Source organism: Protopterus annectens, chromosome 9.part0, assembly GCF_019279795.1.
Source record: "Protopterus annectens isolate FY-2018-M chromosome 9.part0, PAN1.0, whole genome shotgun sequence".
NCBI classification, from domain to species: Eukaryota; Metazoa; Chordata; order Ceratodontiformes; family Protopteridae; genus Protopterus; species Protopterus annectens.
This window is the reverse complement of record NC_056743.1, coordinates 742,597,935-742,621,831: the sequence shown is the minus strand read 5'-3', so window position 1 is coordinate 742,621,831 and position 23,897 is coordinate 742,597,935. Positions and strand designations below refer to the sequence as shown.

Sequence of the window (23,897 nt, the reverse complement as noted above, 5' to 3'; positions counted from 1 at the left end):
TCTATACTCAGCACTTATCTGGCCCATAATTGAGTATAAAAACCACATTCGGTATGTACCGTACTAAGCATCTACAGCAATTAGAGAGACCTTAGAGATTTCTAACAAAGAAGATCAAGGGTCTCCAGCATGTGCCTTACATGAACTGACTAAAATCCCTGTCACTATACTCCATATTGTATAGACTTCTTAGGGGAGATTTATGCCTGGCCTACAGAACAACCCAAGACCCAAACCTAATGAACCTACTGCATATCAGTAAATCAAATGGGTCTAGGGCTACCAGTTACAGGGATTTAAGTATGGCCTGTGACTTAAATAGGACATACTGGAGGGATAGACTTATCTTCCAGCGACTGCCATGTCTTTGGAACAGGCTAGCAATTCATGTGAAACACAGCACCTCTATGCCACTGTTCAAGTAGTTCAAGTGAAACCTGGACGAGTGGATGGGGCACCATAAATTCTTAACAGGATAGTACCTAGAACTCTCCTGGACATGAGCAGTTATCACTAAATGCAATCTTGGGTTTTGACTAGTACCTCTGTGGTATTACATTGGGTTGAAATGGCTAGGCTTAAAATGACCTCCCGGTAAATAGCCTAGTAATCTCCTATGTTACTGCCATGTATTCTTATGACTTTTTAAGTGGATCTTAACAGGCACTTTGGCCTTTTTACTATGGACTAATAACATTTATTTGGTCCTTTCCATTTCGGGTGCCCTTTGCTTGGCTTTTATTTTATTTGTGTGGTTTGCCAGTATTGTGCACTATTTTTTGTAATATTTATAAATACATATCTATATCTATATATATATATGTGTGTGTGTATATTTATCTATATACACACATATATTTATATATAAATATATATATATATATATATATATATATATATATATATATATATATATATATATATATCCATGTGTGTGTGTATATATATATATATATATATATATATATATATATGTGTGTGTGTGTGTGTATATTTATCTATATACACATATATATTTATATATATATATATATATATATATATATATATATATATATATATATATATATATATATATATCCATGTGTGTGTATATTTGTCTGTGTATGTATGACAACATCTGAATATCTTTGTAGACAACCTCTGAGATTGAGATTCAGAAAGGATTACAAGCAGTGGGAAGCCTTAACTCCAGTGTATCCCCCACAAGGAAATGCCTCTCAATTCATGGACCACTTACCTACTGGTTTCCCACTACTGGAAGCAACAGCATGGAGGATGGACCCTCTGGCTAAGCCACAGGGTAATGAGGCAATCCAGGGAGTGGCTAATGCTAAATAGTCATGTGGTCTCCCCAGAAATACAAGCCGCTTCTGATTTACACTGCCCAGTGATTCAGAGAATTGCTAGCTGTGTAAATTTCCACAGGTAGAAGAAAAATTTGACATCATCAAAAGACGGTGGTCACTCAAACTGCAATGAAAGCAGTAGCAGTGCATTTAAGTTCAGCAAAGTTATTGTGTGTGTGTGTGTGTGTGTGTGTGTGTGTGTGTGTGTGTGTGTGTGTGTTTACGTATGTCTGTCACAGCACAAATTAAGTCAGATGAATGTGTGTGTGGGTGTGTGTATGTGTCTGCTTGGATGGTCACATTAGAGAGAGTGTGTGTGTGTGTGTGTGTGTGTGTGTGTGTGTGTGTGTGTGTGTGTGTGTGTGTGTGTGTGCGCGTTTATCTGTCACAGTACAAATTAAGTTAGATGAATGTGTGTATGTGCACAGAATTGTGCTGAATACCTTAACATATTCAGGATAAGAAGCATGCACTGTCAATCCTTCATTGTTTTGTATTACAGCTTCAAAGAATGCCCCAAGATTCAAAATGTAAGACTTCCCTGTGTCATTTTGGATAAGCCCGATTTTGATTTTTCATGATTTTACTTATGATACTGATTAGGTTGTTGTATCTTTCGGCTTTTCCCGGTTAGGGGTCGCCACAGTGGAACTCCAGTCCGCTAATGATTGGCAGTAGATTTTTACGTACAGAGTTGCCAGCCCTGACGCACAACCTTCAACGAAGGTACGCCCATTCATGCATATCTCCACACAGAAGATGCTTTAGCTGTTAATCGAACAGGACAACGTCTTACTGTGAGGCGACAATGCATGACATTGATTAGGTTGTGAGGTCTAAAATTATTTGGATCTGAAGTAACCCCCTCCCTCCTACTTTGTGAACTCGTACGTCTGCCACTGTTACCATAGGTTAGGGACATGGCTAAGAATTTAACAAAAATGACAGGGTTTATTTATGCTTTCCTTGATTCTGTATAGGAAACCACAAAATATGTTGTCTGGTTCCATGCGACCTGTGTTTTTCATTTTACTTATGTATCAGTATCATATATGTAGTTACACAAGGGACATCTCCATTTGTAGGTGATAAATGTCTTTACATACTATAAAGTTTGCACAGATTTTTTTTTACGGGAACATTGGTTATATCCTGAATCTGGCTAATTACTTCATTGTTTGCTGATAACATTACATTCACAGCTTTTCCCTTTTACTTTCTTAATTTGATTAAATAATACGTTATTGTGTCTTTCATCCTTTAATATAAAACTGAGATCATTGTTGGCACTGGAAGAATTAGTAAGGGCTTCTGTACTGTATTTCGTCTAGACTAGGTTTTATGATCAAGACAATTTTTGAAATTCATACAGCACCTCCTTTTTCTGTTTTAGAGCTAGTTAATGTTATGATTCCACCCCCAAAATATATTTTCTTTTTACATGAATATTTTTTGCATTACTGGTATGTATTAATGTGCATAAAAGTTAATAATATCGTGAACACTGTTATTATTCTGAGCAGATTTATTTAGGACCTTCGGTGCAGTTTCCTAGGCTTTTTTCACACCAATTGCTGCATCAAACCTTCTATTAGTAAAATCCAAACAGAAATATTGTTTTGGCCATCTTCCATTCATTTCTGACATCCACTCTGTCCCCTTCAATGTATTTGTCCCCTTCCCCCCCAGTGGGAGGTGATGAGATCCTATGGTGTCTTTAGTGACAGGTGAACCTTCCCTCTCTAGGAACAGCTGGCGTTTCAGCACTCTGTAACTCAGTTTACCAGCCTCTTTAGAAGAACAAGAGTCTGTTGGAGAGCATATATGTAGCCAAGGGTGGGGATTTTATTACATGTACAAAGAACATGGGCACCCTAAATGAGATGGAAACGCACAAAATATCATGAGCGTCACTGTCCATGATGTCTGCTCAGTCAAGCTCTCCCAAGCTAGCACATGGATGGAAGCCTGCTCACAACTAAAAGACAGTCATTGGTTTTCACGAGGCAGTGCATAGCTGTGAGCAGAAACCCACAATTCTTCCCCCAGAATGGGTTAGTTGACATAAGCCACTAATTTCCAAAACCCCACCTTGGTCCTCCTGTGGCTAGGCAACTAGTTGAACTCGGGGCATCTGGGTCATGCAGGGCTCCATCACTCTATACCATGAAGCCAGACTGGATGATTTATGACTTGGTTTGATTTTATCTTTAAATTAAAGATCATGGTATCATAATCTGTGTTAATTACTTACAGAGGGTATAACCACATGTGCAGGGAGGTTAGAATGATCCTGGATTTGCCGTTACAGTATCTGAGATACCACCATGCCTACCCGGATTTCATAGTTCTTATGGGGGTAATAAAATCTACCATAAGAATTGTATTTTTATTGATCTTTATATTCTGGAGTTTAGTCAAGTTTATCTAAAAGCTACTTAGGGGACATAATGAGAGAACAATAGATTTCCTTAATATAGATTAACTCCAGTCTATCCCCCACAAGGAAATATCTCTCAATTCATGGACCACTCACCTGCTGAAGTTTCCCACTACTGGAGGCAATAGCATGGAGGATGGTCCCTCTAGCTAAGCCACAGGGTAATAGGCAATCCAGGGAGTGGCTAATATTAAATATATAAATAAACTTCTGGCATTTAGTTAAGTTTATCTAAAAGCTACTTGGGGGACATAGAGAGAGAGAACAATAGATTTCCTTAATATTATAGTCACTACAACTGACATTAATTATGGTATAAACAGTTTTTAGACTAGAGTTGCTGTCTTGGCTTCTGTCTAAGTGTTCTTTGACAAATACTGAGGGATGGCTTCCTATCTCGTTGGACTTGCAATAATAAAAGAATGCACCCGGTACACTGTGTGATGTGTGTTTTAGATGTTTAAACCAGTCTTCAGTAATGGTACAGATATCAGCATCTTCAAGCATATCAAAGCTTTTAAATTACCAGTTTTATCATTGACACTTCTAATATTTATTAAAGTCACTTTCACTTCTGATGATTTACCTTGCAATTTTTTTTTTTATATACATATATTTTTATTTTTGGAGAGATCTAAAAATTGCATCATGTGGAAAGAAAATTTCCTGTTCAATAATTGTTCTCCCTAGAGACAGGATGAAGTGAAGCCCATCAAGTACAAAACACTTGAGATCACTGTACATCTCAGTCCAGGCTGAAAGATACTGCATATCCCTTTTCAGACACATCCTGTCCTTAGCCACAGGCTGAATGCCAATATTTTGTTTTGACACTGAGGTACCATATCAGATGATATGAATGTTTTGCTAAGCAGATATGTTTAATCCATGCTTGCTGTGGTGTCCAATAATACCTATTAAATCCATTTATATATCCAAGAGGGAAGTCCTCCTTAGACTGTTAATTCCATGAAGAATAACTATTTCAGAATTACCCATAGTCCTTTTTAAACTAATTGAGATGTCTCTAACTTTAGCCACAGGCGGGAATGAAACTGTCAGATCTCCTTGTAAATTGCTACTCTAGTGATGGTCAGTCTCCTCTAACTTCTTAGAAACATGCACTCACTTCTGTGAGACCTGATCCAGGAAAAGACTCTCCCACAGTTGCCAGTTACAGGACTATGCCATTTCTTAACATACAGTATAAGGTGTGCATGACACCTTGGGCAGACCATGTGAACTGTTTCATTCTGGTCTTGATCCATTCAGATCAGACAGGCTTCAGACTGGTCAACATACTTAAGCCAATGTTAGGATCACATTAGAGAGATCCATTAGGTTCATAGGTTCATATGTTCGTACTAAGCTTATGACCAAAGAATCAATCAAACAAATTAGCCACATCACTCAGTACTGGGTTTTGGGGTTAGTATAATGGTTAAGGTGTTTACCTCATAGACACAAGACAGAGTTTGATTCTCACCTTTGGAAGGGAGATTAGCTAGGCTTAAAAAAATGGACCACAAAGGCAGCTAACCTAGTATTAACCTATGAACCTATGTCACACTTTAAGAAAATTTTCCCCACATGCCCCAAATGAAAATTTGCAATCATCCATCCAGTCATCCATTCATATCAGAAGTACTTTCTATAATGGATAAAGGCAGCCTCTTCCAGAGATGACGGGCTATGTTGGGTTAGGTAACGTTCAAATAATGTGGTGGTGTCAATGTGGTAGTATAGGTGTAGGTGTCTAGAGCGGGAGTTAGCTTTACAACTTGTTCTCTTGTTTAGCTGAAGGTGTTCAAAGACTGTGTCATTATTCATAGAATAGAAGACTAAGCAGCAATCACACCTCAGGAGTCTGTATGATACTGAGTAGAGGGGAAAGGCTTTTAGACCATCAGAATAGCCAAGGGTTTAGAGACTGAGGAAACAAGGTCTGCTGAGATCATTTAGATGCATAGTGAAGTATATGCAGAGATGACAACTTCTTTGGAGCTTGAGGTGATGCCACAAAGCTATGTTTAGCAAAGTAGAAGGATTTTCTAACCAACATAGAGATCTAGTGGTCAAACGAGAGTTTGTTATATAGTTGCCCAAGCCCTCACTGACTATGTCAGATTTAAGTCTCAATTTTATCTACATGGTAAGAGTGGTAATTCCAGATTTACCACTGGAAACTATTCTGCATTTCTTGATATTGAGGGCAAGCCCATGATTAACATATCAAGCATTTGATTGGTCTAGCCCTTGTTGGAGAATTGGTGTATCATAATGAGATTTGATAACTGCTTCCAGTTTGCAATCATCAGCAAGCTTTCTTAGTCATAGCCTTTTGATTCCATGACAAAGAAGTGTGTACCAAACAAGTAAGGAAATCAAGACAAGCCCTGTAGCACGATGCCAGAGTAATCCTAAGGGTAGGCTTGTACCCTGTAGCACGATGCCAGAGTAATCCTAAGGGTAGGCTTGTACCCTGTAGCACGATGCCAGAGTAATCCTAAGGGTAGGCTTGTACCCTGTAGCACGATGCCAGAGTAATCCTAAGGGTAGGCTTGTACCCTGTAGCACGATGCCAGAGTAATCCTATGGGTAGGCTTGTACCCTGTAGCACGATGCCAGAGTAATCCTAAGGGTAGGCTTGTACCCTGTAGCACGATGCCAGAGTAATCCTAAGGGTAGGCTTGTACCCTGTAGCACGATGCCAGAGTAATCCTATGGGTAGGCTTGTACCCTGTAGCACGATGCCAGAGTAATCCTATGGGTAGGCTTGTACCCTGTAGCACGATGCCAGAGTAATCCTAAGGGTAGGCTTGTACCCTGTAGCACGATGCCAGAGTAATCCTAAGGGTAGGCTTGTACCCTGTAGCACGATGCCAGAGTAATCCTAAGGGTAGGCTTGTACCCTGTAGCACGATGCCAGAGTAATCCTATGGGCTAGGCTTGTACCCTGTAGCACGATGCCAGAGTAATCCTAAGGGTAGGCTTGTACCCTGTAGCACGATGCCAGAGTAATCCTAAGGGTAGGCTTGTACCCTGTAGCATGATGCCAGAGTAATCCTAAGGGTATGCTTGTGCCCTGTAGCACGATGCCAGAGTAATCCTAAGGGTAGGCTTGTACCCTGTAGCACGATGCCAGAGTAATTCTATGGGCTAGGCTTGTACCCTGTAGCACGATGCCAGAATAATCCTAAGGGTAGGCTTGTACCCTGTAGCACGATGCCAGAGTAATCCTATGGGCTAGGCTTGTAAAGGCCACAGGCCATTAGCCTAGTACACACCTATGAACCCTCTGGGGCACTGCTGGTGACATTTTGTCTTTAGCAAATGTCATGACCTTAACTGTATGAGATTTGTCAGACAGAGAACTATCCAGTGAACGATGCATGAATTAATATTTTGTTGAGACAGCCTGTTAATAATCCCAGTATGTGAGAATTTTGAAGACCTTGGCAAGATCTAGGTAGATAGCATGGACATTATGCCCCTTATCCATGGTCTCTGTAACCCTTTTGAAGCACTCAACCAGGTGGAGTAGACATGACCTGCCCACTCAACTTAGCAGAAGAAGGGAGTTCTTCCCAAGCTTATGATGGATGCAGTCATGGCATTTTATCTTGTTTTATTTTTTTTGCATTAATCTGGGCTCATATATCTCTTCTAACTATGCCCATTGTGATAGTATGAGGTAGCATTGTCTGCTATCACACTTATTTATGCTGGTCACTGAAAACTTGTCTTGTGATACTTTGGGCTTGTATTTTAGCCTCTAGTTAACTGTATCCCTTTTCTGTACACCCACTGTATGCCCACATGCTGGATGACTTGTGCCTGGTTCATTTTAAACCAGTAATGAAATGATAGGCGTTATGAGGATCCCACATGATCCTGCTTAGTTTTCCAACTATGGAGTTAATTAAAGGAAAGCAAGAGCTCTCTCAGGTTTTCTTTGCCTGAGGCCTTTAGGAGTCAGTATTTGATCCATTGGGCTACTTGACCCATAATGTTTCTTGGGACTTGGGTGGCACCTGCCTTCAAAGTGACTAGAAAGAGAAATACAGTGATGGGTCATGATTAAATGAGTAGCACTTGTTGCATTAAATGGGGCGGGTAGCTTTCTGCTTAGAGAATAAAATTGTCCAGGTATGTTTTACTACCAAAATCACATTTACTTTGATAACATTAATGGTGTGCCTCACTAGAGCAGTAACCATGTAGTGGGAACAAATGTGTTTTCTCCTGTGGAGATTTAGGGTACAACTGGAAGAAAGAGAAGCAAACAGCCAGATAACAAGTTAATGTGCAAGCATAGTGGCTCACTCCTACATATGCTGCATGCCTGCACTAACAGATGTTGTAACAGGTTGAGCACTATGGAAAAGGTGACATGGTGAGATTATCATTCTGCGTGCTGGTTGGTCTGAATGCTGTTTAATTTGATTGTCTCAAATTGTTCATTTATAAGAGACTATGTTTTGCTATTTTTGGGAGGGGGTACAAATGGAAAGTCAGCCGGTATGAGATCCTGATATCAGCCATCTTCTTTGAGGGTTTTGGAGGGTCTCATTGCCTGAAAAATGTTACTTTTTTCTCATATTATTCTTTCCTAGGAATTATTGATAGCAGCAAATAATTGTAATAAAATCATGGAAGAAAGCTGAACCCATGGAGGTCTGACGGTGGTAAGTCCTGATGCACAGATATTACTAAATGGAGGTAGGTGGCTATTCATTTGAGGGGAAAGTGAATCAAGCCATAACCCTCTATATAAGGAATGGACCATATTTACATACAGCTGATATGCACATGAGCCCTAGTCTTACTTGGTGACACTATGTTGCCTCATGTTAGTATGACATTATTATAGTTAATAGGAATCAATGTGATAAATATCCTTCTGTTGTCTTAGAATTTTTTGTGCAACTTCATTTAATGACTATGTTGCTTATCTGAAGCCAGATTGTGGTTCTGTTTTCCTTTCTTTGTCCACTTCTTTCTCCTCCTTGTACATCCTTTCTCTTGAATTTTCTCTCAGTAAAAATTAATAAATAATAACCTTCCCCTGAATGCATATTGCATAATTTTACTGTTGCTACAATTAGGGCATGCAAAGAATATATACTGATTTAATCCTCTTCGTAAAACTGAGGTTGGATATTGTCTCAGGTGATCCTCACTGATTTCATTTTACGTTAGAATACCTAAAAATAAAATGCAGGGCACAAGGCTTTAAAGAGAGTCATACATTTACAACTAGATTTAGGAACTATTTCACACTGATACAGCAGTTAAGATATAAATCATGATGGAATGATGTTATACACTGTCATTCTTAACCATAATAAAGACATATTGGATAAAAGGTAATCACTGAGATGTACTTTGTTAAGAAACAATATTTTTGAAACAATCTTGCATTAAAAGATTTGTAAAATTAGCTTTCCAGAGGTTGTAGCTAATGAGGTACTGTTTTGTTTAATGCCAATTCAGGAGGAATTGCCCTATATGGAACATTGTTCTGACTGGGAATAGGTAGGGAAGTACCACAGAAGTATCTTTCAATGTTTCTTAAAAAGATTCAAAGATGAGCAAAATATATATTAAGGAAAAGAGAATTTTCCAAGTGAAACAGAGAATTGACAGTTGTGTTCAATGGGCAATAAAATCTGACACATCTATGCTCTCTTGTATGGTCTGCGATGACTAAGAAACCAATGAAGAAATTGTAGGCTGTTATCTTTATATGGAGAACTATGAGTAGTTGTCAATTAGATTTTACTTATTGTGTACAAACATTGTGAGAAGATAACTAGGCACATTAAAAATATGCTTTCAACTCAAATCTGAATTGGGGAGTGTGTTTTCATAGCATGCTAGAAACATGTGCAGGTTGGAATTAACTAAGTGAATTGTTTTGTATATTTTAGGCTTTTACCCTTGCGACTTATAAAACTCTCAGTTCTAAGTAGAAAGAATTACTGCTTAAGGCTGAGAATTGCATTTGGGGGCAGATTTTACCTGAAACTCTCCATCCCTGATGTTGATAAGAACAAGGTTTTTGCCATGTGGGTGAAGTTAATTAAAGAGCTGCGTCATTTTGATCTGGCCAACTGGACAGTCTCAGATTCTGATACTTCATCAGATGACAGTATTGTTTCACAGGTAAGGAAATATTAATTTCAAAAACTAATTTTGCTGGAGGAAAATGACTGTGATTAAATTAGCATCATATTAAATTACCAAGGACTCTTACAGCAATCAGTTGCTTTTTGTGTTTCTTTGTTTAAATCTTCATGGGAGTTAAGCTGGTCTTTCCAAGCAAAAAGTAGGTTGTGCCTCTTGATATTAATTACAGTGTGCATGATTGCAACCTTACATATAAAGGGAGTTCTTTAATATTTGCTTTTGTTCTTCTCTTTCAAAACTGTTGGTCAGTTATTGTTGTTACCTCTTAATTGAAGTTCATTATTTCATCTGAAAACTATTATTGTCTGGTGGAATAGTACAATATATTTACCATTTCCATATTTAGAGTTTTTTATTTGCATTTTGCCAGAGTAATACAGACTTTCACGAGTGGAAATGTAATAATATCATTAATACCTTACTGATAGTCATCAAGATGCTGCTGCTGTAGTTGGCAGGGTTTACACACACACACTTCCATTTTGCAACATTACATTTTATTTTGTTTTTCCTGTTTGAGGGTCAGTTTGAACCTTCTCTGATTTAGGAACAGAAAAACAATCTGCTTGCTAACGACACATCATGATCTAATAGTTGAAATGACATAGTTTTGGACTTCTTGGTGCTTTGGAACATTGTGGCCAGTGTTTTATATTGGAGTAATACTTTCTGCAAGCTACAATGCCACATTACAGCTAAAACCCTTATATGGTGATATTGATGATATTGGGTGCAGCATGCCACATTAACTTTGGTAATGCAGATTTAGCTTTTGAGTGGTGACCATTTTGTGCAGCCTAGTAATTGGAGTTTCAGAGTTTTAGACTTTCTGGTTGTTGTGGGAATACTCTAACCTTTTGTGTCTGGCAAAACTTTAATTTTAAGGTAATACCATACAGTAAAAGCATATTCAATAATACCACTGAGACTTGCATATTGCTCAGAATCAGGGACTCTATACCTTCCTTTGGACTTCGGCAACATTTTATTTATTCCTGGACATACACTTTTATTTTTATGGCAAGAGAACTGGAACTGTACACCATTTGTACTTCTGTATGAGACTTACATTTCAGTTCACATCTGGCTGCATTGGCTAATTTAGGGACATGCGGCTGTTTATGTTGGTATTGTGACTTCCCTGTACAAGCCTTCTTGAATGGTCACTTCACTGTGCCTATGCCCTATATTGTCAGTGGGCTTAATGTCAGGGGAGTGGAACTGAGATCTTGCAGCATTCAGTAAATGGTTAGTCTCCATTGGGCATACCTAAACCCCTCTGTATCTAGATCAAGATACAAGTACTCTCTTCATGTAATGGATGCCCTTGTTCACTTAGGCACTGCAGCCAATCAGCACTGAACATCTTAATATTAGTTTGCAATGCTATGTCTGTCATTGGGGACATTGCTAGACATTCCTTTCTGGTACTATTATTGCAACAAATGGGTGAAATATGAATGTTGTAGATGTGCTTGCTGTTCAAAGGTTCATACGTTTATAAGTACTTACTAGGCTAATGATCCGTGAGGATCTTAAGAAGCCTAGCCTTACATTTCCATGGTAGATTTTAGTCTTTATATTTTCTGTACAAATAATCCATAGATGGGCAGAACAAGGGTATACTGGGACATTCACATGTTGCCCCTATTCGTGAGGGAGAAGGGTGCTAAATGGGGGTGAATTTGAGATTATTCATCCATTCATCTTGATTTCATTTGAATACAGTAAGAGAAGTACTTTGTTTTATGACAACTGGACGATAGTTCCATAGCAGCAAAATTCTCTGTAAAACAAAATTCTCTCTCCAACTTGTTATATTTGTGTTGCAGAAGAGATTGAGATCCCTTGAGCAGGAGTTTATGCCACCACTGGACTTGTTAATGTGTAATAGAGCTGACAGGATATGGTCTGCTGAGTCTCTGCACATGAGTCAGAAGTTGCCTTTCAGTAGCCTATATGATATTGATAATAGGGACAAGCCTTTGAGACAGACTGCTTAGTTTCTATGATTTAAGCCCTTGATTTTCTTAGTGGGGAAGCACCGCGGTCATTCCAGTTGTGACAGATGTTTGGATGAGTACATACTGAAAGTGGCATTATACTCAATGATCAGACTATTGATTGCTGAGTACAGTGAAATGATTACATCCCTGGACCTGGATGCCATACCTCTAAATATAAACTGTGCAATGGAAAATGAGTTCCTTACAATTGTGGATACATGGTGATCAAAGGATAATATTTTGGCAGCATAGATTCTTAGATCCTTAACTATGGAATTCATTTTTAGGATGTGTTGTCAATGTGATAGTTACAAGAGGTGTCTTGCTTGCCAAAGGATAGTATTATACATTTCTTGGCATTTAGTTTTAGTCCATGGTTTTGACACTAGCTATTTGTTTGGGACAGGGTCTCTTGGAGAATCACAGTGTCCTCTGGGATGTTTATAATGGCAGATGACTGCAGACTTGGTCATCCACAAACCCTTAACATTATCTTTGACCTCCAAGCAATAAATGCCAAAAAGAAGTGGCCTAAGGACTGAACTCTTGGATACACCCCTAGTAACATGTTCTTTAGAGGAGGTAGAGCCACCCACCCTTATTTCCTGGATTCTATTTGTGAGACAGTTTGCTACCCAATAAGTTACATAGGGATTTACATTTAGCTTGGAGATTTTGTCAATGATACCTGTGTGTGCTGCATCCTACATGAACTCCAAGAAGAGCTAAACCCAAACATAAAACTACTGTTCAATCTCAGCCTTACTACAGGATATGTGCCCAAAGAGTGGCGTACAGCAACAGTGGCCCCTCTCCATAAAGGTGGTGCCTCAACGGATCCTGGAAACTATCGCTCCATAAGCCTGACTAGCTTGGTCTGCAAAGCTATGGAAAGGATCATCATGGACCTCATAAATAAAGATATTGGGGACCTACAAACACTGGATCCTACCCAGTTCAGCTTTGTTAAGGGCAGATCCTGTCTCTTAAACCTGGTTGATTTCTTTGAAACAGTCACCAAGGCCATTGACGAGGGGAAGGTGGTCCACACAGCCTACCTGGACCTCGCAAAAGCCTTCGATACAATACCCCACTCTGGCATTATAGATAAGCTCACCAGCTTAAATATAAACCCCTATGTCACTAGATGGATTGCAAATTGGCTCAAGGACAGAACCCACATGGTTAGAATTGCTGGATCCATGTCAGACTCCAAACCAGTTACAAGTGGTGTCCCACAAGGCTCAGTCCTGGGACCTCTCTTGTTCGGTATATATTTCTCGGAGGTACAGGCCAACATGGAAGGACTGTGGCTGACCAAGTTCGCAGATGACTGCAAACTGGGTGCCATAATCGACTCCCCAGCTGACACAAACATCCTCCAAAAGGGCCTCATAGAAACAGACAACTGGTGCCAGAGCCATGGCCTCAAGCTAAATACCAAAAAGTGTATAGTCATTCCCTTTGGCAAAAACAAAGTGCCCACAAATTACCACATAGGTGGTAATCTATTAAGTACAGAAGAAGTAATTAGGGACCTGGGAACCCAAGTTGATAGCAATCTCTCATTTGACAACCACGTGGCCAAAGTGATTAGAAAAACATTTTATATAGCCCACCTAATCATGAAGGGATTCACATCTAGATCAGGGGATGTCATCGTGCCTCTTTACTCATCCCTCATCAGGCCCATAATTGAGTACAATGCCCCTTTTGGGATGTACCTTACCAGACACCTGCAGCAACTGAAAGACCCCAAAAGTACCTCACCAAGAGGATCAAAGGGCTCAAACAGATGCCATATGCTGCCCGGTTAAAGAAACTCCAGCTCTACTCAGTGGCATACCACCTGTTCAGAGGTGATCTGTGCCTGACGTATAAAGCCATGTCCAACCCAGAATTAATGGACATGCTGCACCTCAGAAAATCCAAATCCCATCGAGCTACGCGCTCGAGAGACTTCAACCTCAGAACTGAAATAAATAGGACATGCTGGAGGGACAGATTCATAACCCAGAGGCTCCCTTCACTCTGGAATAAAATCCCAGTCCAGGTTAGGCAGAGTCCCTCATTGACTCTCTTCAAGAGGAATCTTGATGAGTGGATGGGAGATCGTAGGTTTACCCCAGGTATCACTTCTGTGTCACTGTTAGACAGAGGCACAGTATACTAACCTCGAAAAAGGGCATAGCAAAATAAATTTAAAATGGGTGGCGAAAGCCAAACACATTCTGGCTAGGCTTATAAATGCGCCAGGGCAGATAGCCTAGCATGAACCTATGAACCTATGTGTGATGGTGTTGAATTATTTTGCAAGGTCTAGACGGGTGATGTGTACTGATTTGTCCTCATCCACTGCTATAGTAACTTTTTCAAAGAAGTCAGCTGGGATAAATAGACAGGATCTGCCTGTGACAAATTCAAAATCAGCTTGGTTCAAAAGCCTGTAGGTTACCTAAATCATTATTTATTAATGCCATAATTTTCCTTTACATAGCCTGACAGATGAGGCTGGTCAGTCTTATAGGTCTATAATTATCTGGCTCTGTTGAAGCCATATCTTTTTGCAAGGGAATGACTGTTGCGTTCCAACATTCATTTAACATGAAGTCAGTTTTGGAGGCTGATATTGAGTAACCTGTGTAGGGGCAGTAGTCTGACAAGTCATGCTTCACAGTGACCAGTAGCAGTCTGGTATGTTGTCTGACCCCTATAGAAGTAGTGTTCCTAGCCTTCGGCAGCACCTTGAGGACTTATTTTTGGGAAATTTGGGGGAGTACAGATGCCAGTTTGTGATCTGAGAATACTGGAGGGGAGAAGGAGTGAAGTCTAAGCTATATTTGTCTGCTAACAGATTGGTAATGTCCTCTGGGTCCAAGTATGTGATAACATTAACTTTGCACATAGCTGGGCATTGTTTCTGAGGTTTCTAACATTGTTAAAGAAAGCTTCGTGGTTATCCCTCACCTGGGTGGCTATTTTTTTACCTCAAGGCTTTTGTTGATTTGATCAGGGCCTAGAGTTTCTTATTTGGTTTAGCAAGAGTGGTTTTGGCAACTTGAGAGTTAAATTTATTTTTGAGTGCAATTATTTTTTCTTCTTTTATTGTAGAAGTTGTTTATGTTAGGTTTCCACTACAGGGTTCTAATTTCAAATTTGTCATTGTATTTATTTCTGAGGGGGATAGATGCATCTATGCAGCCATTTACATCTGCACAGAATTTGGCAATAAATTATTTGACATATGTAGTGGGATCATCAAGATGGAAGAGGCTTTTGCATTTAGCCAGGTCATCAGTCAGTTTTAGTAGATTATACTTCGCATAATCTCTGAATACTGAGGTACTGGAAATTACTTCAAGTATCAGTCATGTGGTGAATGTGACTGATTTGTGGTTTGATTTGACTAGGGAGGAGGTTACAATTGCTGAGGAGGAAAGCTGCTCCATATTAATAAGTACCAAATCCAGGATTTTGTTGTGACTAGTTGGGGTACAGACTAACTAGTTCAGAGAGTTTATATTGATGATGTTCAGAAACATCTAGGCATAGATGTTTGAGGATGTGTAAGTCTCCCAGTTTATGGAGGGGTAGTTGACATTTCCTAGGAGAATGGTGTTTGGCTTAATACATAGGAACTCCATACTAGTTAGGTAGGAGGTGTATTCTGAGGGGGACATTGAGGAGGTCTTATAGTTAGCTATGATATCAAAAGTGTTTTTAGTAGTAAGTAGGACATCGTGGAGCTCCAGGTTGTTAATCTTGTCTAACAAATCTAGAGGTAATTTTTTAAAAGAATATGGAGACATTGCTGCTTTTAGTGCCTTTATTTAATGTATTGGGCCTGAACATGTGACAGGCATTGAAACCTTACACTAAAGGAGTAACGTCCTTGGTATTAGCCAGGTCTCTGTGATGATACGTATATCAATGTTTTCCAGGTTAGGAAGAATTTGTAGGGAGTGAAGTTTCTTGTTAAGGCTCCTAGCACTGAGCAGCAGGACCTTAATATTATCTGGATTCTGTTTTGTTGTGTGGGTAGCTTTATAAGACTGACATCACCTAAATAAGGCACTATGGGGGTGGACATCTCTCATACACCAAGTCCACTGGTTTAAGTAGTAGGTGGCTGAGAGTAAACATGAAGCAATTCCTACACTGTCTCAGGATGCCCATTTCAGCCAGGCTGGCTACAGAGACATTGGGAAAGGGCAAGTCCAGGGTTCCATGTGCTTGTTAATGTCAGATGTAGTTGGATTTGTACCTGTGAAGTTTCGAGTGGATTGAATGGAGGTGCTATCTGTTTAAAACAAATAATCTAAGTCTACACATGAAGAACAATGCAGTACCTAGTGCAAGCCGGAGTCTCTTTGTGCAACTACAGACTAAAGTACAACAGGAATTGGGGAGAGTAGGTCATACAGAGAAAGTTAAGGCTCTGAGTACCTGCATCTATACAGTACAGTATGCCATGCTTCTGCAAGATGGGCAGCCTCTTGCAAAATTACCTTATTTATAGCAGAGAAGATAAACAACAAAAAGCTCAATAGATCACAGCAGCCAATTGCATTACACTTGATCTAAACTAAATGGTAACATCCACAACTAGTCTGGGTACCTTCTTTAACCATCAGATTGAACCAGTAAACTAAAGTCAGCAAAAAACTCCCTAATTTAACCAACCACTAGGATAGCCAAGTATGATACTAAATGTAAATTGTCTGAGTACACTATCCCAATTCCCAATTCAGATCCATGCATGGGATGCTACCCAAGTATTCCACTCACTTTAAAAGACTCTTCATTTTCAAACTCACTAAACAAGTAAACCTTTGAAGGGACTGTCATCTATGTACGATTTCTTTCCTCTATCATTTATTTACCCTTTGTGTCTGAGGATGTTTAGCTATAAATTTTATCTGCTTTTCTAATTGTGTTTTCTCTTACATAGTTCCTCATATTCATATTGGTGCTCAGGACGTAGGGATATGACAAGACAGTCTTGTTTTGAAAAAAATTAGGTTAGGTAAAACTTCAGCTTACAACAATGGGCCGACAAAAAATTATTCTTGAGTGATAGAGTTAAAAAAAAAAAACAACAGTCACTCTTTTCACTAATTCTGAGACTATTTCTCCATTAATATTTATTAGGTGAAGTTAGGTAGGCAAGACACTTAATGATTCTTTATTTATACTAAAGCATTGAGAAACAGTTTCCTATTAAGCCCAGAAAAGGACCATTATTTTTATTTTCTGGACAGTATTTAGTAAAAAGACTTTCTAGAGCTATGTATAAGAATTTTTTTTCAAAATATTTTATTAAATTTTCCATGAAAGGTGAAAGACAACAAATAACCAGTATTCTCATTCTAAGGCAAATTATTAACAAACAAAGTAAAAACTATTTACAATATATACACAGGCCTGAAGCAAAACTGCAGATCACAGTTAAAATACACAAGTTCTTTAGTATAAGTATCAATTCCATTTGTAAAGTCTCAATAAGTGATAAAACTTTTGTGCAAGGATTATTAACAAATGTCTTTGGATAGATTCTAAATTCTTTGGTCTTAGTTTCTTTGATTGCCAGGTCTTTCACTGAAGACAAGAAATCCTCAACAGTGGGTGGGCAGTTAGTTATCCATCTGCTGGTGATGCATTTTCTGTCAATAGCAAGTACTGACCATAGTAAATACAAATTATTCTTATTCGAAAAGTAACCTTCATTCACATTGAAAAGAAAAATGATTTAGACAATAAGAAGGAATCAATGAATAATGCTTTGAGAAAATCTTCTGTGCTATTCCAATAACCTTTTAATTTAGGACAATCATAAAAAATATGTGCCTAATTGGCTTTGGTATGTTCTGTACATCTCCAGCAGGATGCAATGGAGCTATTATTGATTTTAACTATCTTATCTGGTGTCAGAAATGCCCTATGGAGATATTGCCAAGTAATAATACTCCAGTAATGAGACCATGAAATATGCTTGATGGATAACAGAATTTTTTGTTTTTCATCATGTGAGAAATTAAAAGAATAGCCTTTGAATATGATGTTCAGTAACTTTGTTTTATATTAGTCTTATAAACTATTAACATATTATATAATTTCAAAATAATATTTGTATTGAAGTTATTATGTAAAATTTCACACGAGAATTATCATCTTTGGTGTTTCTTGATGAGTTTTTAAGTATAATGCATACATCTTGAGAATAAGTTAAGATACTTTGTAGAATTAAACAGTTTTGAGGAAGTAAATCATGCTCTTTTATAAGAAACTGAGAGTCTAAAACTTTAGTGTCATTTATGCATTGATACCAACATATAAAGTTCTTGGATTCCCAGCTACCTAGAACACTGAGATGTATTTTATCAGGAAAATTCCTTGTAATTTTAAAGGGGGGGTAACAGTTCAAACCAGGTATTAATATCAGCATTAGAGTTAACAAATTTTCTGAAGAAATTAAAATAGTAATTTAACTAATTTAATTTTGTGGGTTTGGCAATATTGTGTTGGGTAATATGACATAAGAAGTACCAGAACTTATTAGAAAACGTATTCAATGGAAGTTTGGCTAACAGGGCATTTTCATTAATTAGTAAGGTTAGATGTAATAGTTTCCAACTAGAGTGATAATTTGGATTAATCTAGTTTAAAATAATCTTAAATATGGATGCATTAATATATGTTTCAATATCTAGGAATTTGATTCATCCTTGCTCCCAAGATCTAATGTGATATAGAAAAGTTATTCTGTTTCTTTTGGGGAACCAAAGGAATTTCATTAGTGATCTGTTTATATTTTTAATGTATTGATATTTATAAGAAAAGTTATGAACTAGAGCTATGTAGAGTATTTTTGGCAAAGGTGCCATTTTTATTCATTGTAACCTGTCTTCAAAGGTGATGAGAATTTTGTTCCAGCTATTTGTATGCTTATTTATTAAATTTATAATATTTTTATAATTATATTCAATTGTGTTTTCTGTGGATGTACATAGTGTTATTCCAAGATAATCTGAGATTGCACCAATAATGTGATGATTATCCATTTGTACATTTCCCTTCTTATTTAAGAGCATATGTTTAGATTTAGATCTATTAAAATGTAAACCTGAGATTTTTCTGGAAATGGTTCATCACAGAATCCAATTCTATTAGAACTGATTGTGAATTACTTAACGTGAGCAAGATATCATCTGCATAAAGCATTATCTTGGAATTATACTGACGGTAAATATTTATACCAGTGATCTTTGGATTGTCATGAATAAGGGCAGCAAATATTTCAATGGATAATGCAAATAGAATAGGGGATAAGGGACATCCTTGCTTAGTGCCTTTGGTTATTTGAATAGATTCAGAAGTGAAGGGGCCTAATTTAATATAAACTACATTGTTCTGGTATATATTATTTATTAGAGAAATGAAAGAAGATGGAAAGTAAAAACGACGTAACACTTCAAACATATATTCCAAGTTGACGAAATTGAATGCCTTTTCTATGTCTAAACTAATCACTAGTGCTTCTTCATTTCCCTTTTTCAAATATTCAATAAGTGTTAAGATCCTTTGGATGTTATCAAGTGTGTCTTTCGTGTATGAAGCCTGAATGATCATCATTTATTATTCGCATTAGTGGGACCTTTAATCTATGAGCAAAGATGGACATAAAGATTTTATAATCATTATTTAATAATGATATGGGTCTATAAGAACTACAAAACTGTGGATTTTTGTTGGCTTTTATGATAGGTGAAATCAGAGTATCTCCACGAAGGTGGTATAGTGTCATGTGATTGAACTTCTACTAGAGTTTTGTGAAAGAAGGATAGTACAGATGAGGGGAACAATTTATATATTTCAATGATTATACCATCCATCCTGGGGGCTTTATTGGGCTTAAATTTTTAGATTTTTTTGTTTAATTTCCTCTAGTGAGATTTGTGCTTCAAGAACTGTATCAAGATTCACAGGGGGACTTAAATGATTAAGTGAAGGAATATCTAATTTTATACATTCATTAATTGAATGATTGGAACCAAAGTGTTTGGAATAATGAAACTTGAAGGCATCTAAAATATCTCCTAAGTCAGAAACAGTTCTATTAGAACCTTCATGCAGTAGTTTAGTTATATTGTTTGAATTAGAATGTATCTTGGCTCTCGTTGACAGATTGTGCATGTGTTTAGGGGATGATGCAAAGGAATTTAATTTTAGTCTTTCCAATGCCAAATTAGTTTTATGGGATATAGGATGTCTGAATACTGCTTATTAAGCTGCTCGATTTTTTGTTTCATCTTATCAGGGGTAAGTTGGGAGGGATCAGATTTAATGTATAAGAGTTGAGCATGAATATTTTGAAAATCCAAGTCCCATTTTTTTTGTTTATTTTTGAACCATGTTATTATTTTACCATAAAAATAGGCTTTTAATGCATCCCATATCATGATCATGTTGGAGTCTGGGATGAGATTGGTCTCCACAAAAAAAAAATGTACCTCTGATGTGAACCAGGGCTTAAATTCTTTGATTTGTGTTACATAGGCTGGGATTGTGGTTATGGGAATAAGTCTTTTATAGTTAACACAAAATTCTAGGCAGAGAGTGTCATGATCTGAGATGGGGCATGGGAGAATTGCAAAGGATGATATATTTAGACTTGGATCATTAAAGACTAAAATTCTGTCTATTCTAGTTTGAGTTTTAAATCTGTAGTCAACATGAGAAAATTTCAAAGAGGTAGAATCTTTAATACAGTAAATGTGTCAAGTAAATTAAGTGTCTCAACCCATTTTTTAAAGGTCTTGCAATAGGTGTGAGCCCCAATGGGCACTTAGTAGTAGTGTCAGTATTGTCAAGTATACAGTTAAAGTCACCACCTATAATGAGGTTATCCTTATATACATTTGTGGTATGATCGAGATGTTTTCTAGCAGTTTTTACTCCCATTCCAGGGATCCAGTAAATATTAGGTTCATAGTTAGGTACTAGGCTATCTGCCTGAGGCATTTATAAGCCTAGCCAGAGTGTGTTGGCTTTCACCGCCCCACTGATTAATTAACCAAACCTGTCAAGCAGAGCCAATGAAGTGATCCCAGGGGTGTATTTTTTGTTACCCATCCACTCGTCAAGGTTTCTCTTGAAGAGTGTTAGTGAGGGGCTCTGCCTAATGTAGTTTGGAATTTTGTTCCAAAGCATGGGGAGTCTTTGTGACAGGAGTCTATCCCTCCAGCATATTCTATTTATTGTTGTGGCAAGGTTTAGCTCACTAGACCGCACAGCTTGCAGTGACTTGGATTTCTTTAGGTGGAGCATGTCCATCAATTCTGAGCTGGACATGGCTTTGTAAATCAGGCAGAGATCACCTCTGAGTAAGCGATATGCCACTGAGTACAGCTGGAGTTTTTTCAGTTGGGCTGCATAGGACATATGTTTGAGGCCAGCAATCCTCTTGGTGAGGTACTTTTGTGGTCTTTCCAGCTGTTGGAGGTGTCTTGTGAGGTACATCCCAAATGGGGCATTGCACTCTATGATGGGTCTAATGAGTGACAACTAGAGGGGCACTATAACCTCTTTATTTCTAGATGCGAACCCTTTAGTAATTAGATGGGCCACATAGAAGGATTTCCTAACTACTTTGGCAATATGATTGTCAAAGGCGAGATTACGATCTACCTGGGTCCCCACATCTCTTATTAACTCTTCTGTATTAAGGGGGCTGCCACCTATGTGGCAATTTGTGGGTGTTTTGTTTTTCCCAAATGGGATGACTATGCATTTTTTGGCATTTAGCTTGAGGCCATGACTTTGACACCAGGTGTCCGTCTCAGTAAAGCCCTTTTGGAGGATGTCCGTGTCAGCCAGAGAGTCAATTATGGCTCCCAGTTTGCAGTCATTGGCGAACTTGGTTAGCCATAGTCCTCTTGTGCTTGCCTGTACATCTGAGAAGTATATGCTGAACAGTAGGGGTCCTAGGACCGAGCCTTGTGGGACACCACTTGTGACTGGTTTAGAGTCGGACCTGGAACCCGCTGTTCTAACTGTGTGAGTTCTGTGTTTAAGCCAGTTGGCAACCCATCTCTTGATGTAGGGGTTTATGTTCAGGCTGATGAGTTTTTCTGTAATACCCGAGCGGGGAATGGTGTCGAAAGCCTTGTCGCGGTCAAGGTAGGCTGTGTGAACCACCTTTCCCTCATCTATGGCCTTGGTGACTGTCTCGAAGAAGTCAACCAGGTTTAGTAGGCATGATCTGCCCTTAACAAAGCTGAACTGGGTCGGGTCAAGTGTTTGGAGGTTCCCAATGTCTTTGTTAATGAGTTCCATGATGATGGCTCCATAGCCTTGCAGACCAGGCTAGTCAGGTTTATGGGGTGATAGTTACCAGGGTCAGTTGTGGCCCCTCCTTTGTGTAGAGTAATAACCATTGCTGTGTGCCATTCTATGGGCACGTAGCCTGTGGAGAGGCTGAGGCTGAACAGCGTGTTTAGGTGGGGGGTTAGTTCGTTCTGTAGTTCATGCAAGACACAGCCTGGGACACCATCTGGTCCCATTGACACTGTGTTTTTGGCTTTTAAAAGGGCTGTTTTCACCTGTGCATCTGTGATTTTTGGGACACTACACTTTTCTGACATTGTTGTGGGCCCTTTTGGAGGTGAGAGGGGGTGAAGTTTGCACTGAATCTATCTGCAAGGATGTTGGCAATATCAGTAGGTTCAGTATATTTTGTGCTATTTTGCACTAGTTCAGTGCATATCTGTGAGTTGCCACTTAGAATCTTAACATAGCTAAAGAAGGCTTTGTGGTTATCTTTTGAATCCTTGGCTATTTTTCTTTTGAAGTTAGCCTTGGATGATTTCATGAGGGACCTTAATTTTTTACTGATATTGATCAGGGATGTCTTTCCTTCTTGGGATTTGCTTTTTTTCTGAACTAGTTTCCTCCTTCTATTGTATAGCCTGTTTATGGCAGGGGTCCACCAAACAGGTTTCCTTCTCTTAGAGGAGTGAGTCTTGGTTTTTCTAGGGATGGCATGATCCATGCATCCTTGTAGGTGCTCATAGAGTGCATTTGTAAAAGTTTCTGCATCTTGGGCAGCATTATCCTTTAGCATGGGGGCTGTGAAACTTACCACCTCTGTCTTAAGTAAGGTGAAGTTTGCTTTAGAAAAGTTTTTTACTGTGGTTTCTTTATTTGGGGGTGGTGGGGTGTGGACATCCAGAGTGATTCATTTATGGTCTGATCTAACCAGTGACGGGTTGACCTCCGGTGTGGAGCACCTGTCGCCCATGTTGGTGATGACCAGGTCCAGTATGTTTTTACCTCTAGTAGGGGTGTTTACCAGCTGATCCAGGGCATTTGAGTCGATGAATTCCAGGAAGCGGTGGGCCTGGGAGTTTGTACTCGAGTAGTTTTCCCAGTCAATGGTAGGGTAATTGAAATCACCCAATATCAGGTTGTTCTGTAGGACCTTCATGTTTTCCAGTGTCTCCAGAAAGGTAGAGTGGTGGTCCTGGGTCATAGAGGGTGATCTGTAACAGGCCACAATTTGCATTACAGATTTGCCTGATGTTAGTTGCACATGGATGATCTTAGAGGTATCATGTTGCACCACTAACCTGGAGGTGTAGGTATCCTTGATGAACATGGATACACCCCCTCCTTTTGTGTTTCGGTCCATGTTCTGTGGCCGAAACGTGTGGTATGAGTTGTTACCCGGTAGTGCTGGTGTGCTCTCTGGAGCCTTGAACCAGGTTTCAGTTACTGCACAGATGTCGACGTTCTCCATACTGAGGAGTGCTTCGAGTGCGTGCATTTTGAGATTTAAACTCCTGGCACTGAGTAGCATAACCCTCAGTTTTTTGTTAATTGTGCTGTTTATGGAGGTGGGTTTGACTTTTG

General features: G+C 38.7%; 1 protein-coding gene across 1 annotated transcript in view; it reads left to right on the top strand.

The window, feature by feature from the left end:
- The window catches only part of LOC122811495 (protein FAM71B-like), a 703,144-nt gene that overhangs the window by 549,689 nt on the left and 129,558 nt on the right, over positions 1-23,897 (top strand). Inside the window, exon 4 of the mRNA XM_044083371.1 lies at positions 9,723-9,957. Within this exon, the coding sequence (XP_043939306.1) occupies positions 9,723-9,957 (235 nt within the window). The remainder of the gene's footprint in view (positions 1-9,722; positions 9,958-23,897) is intronic.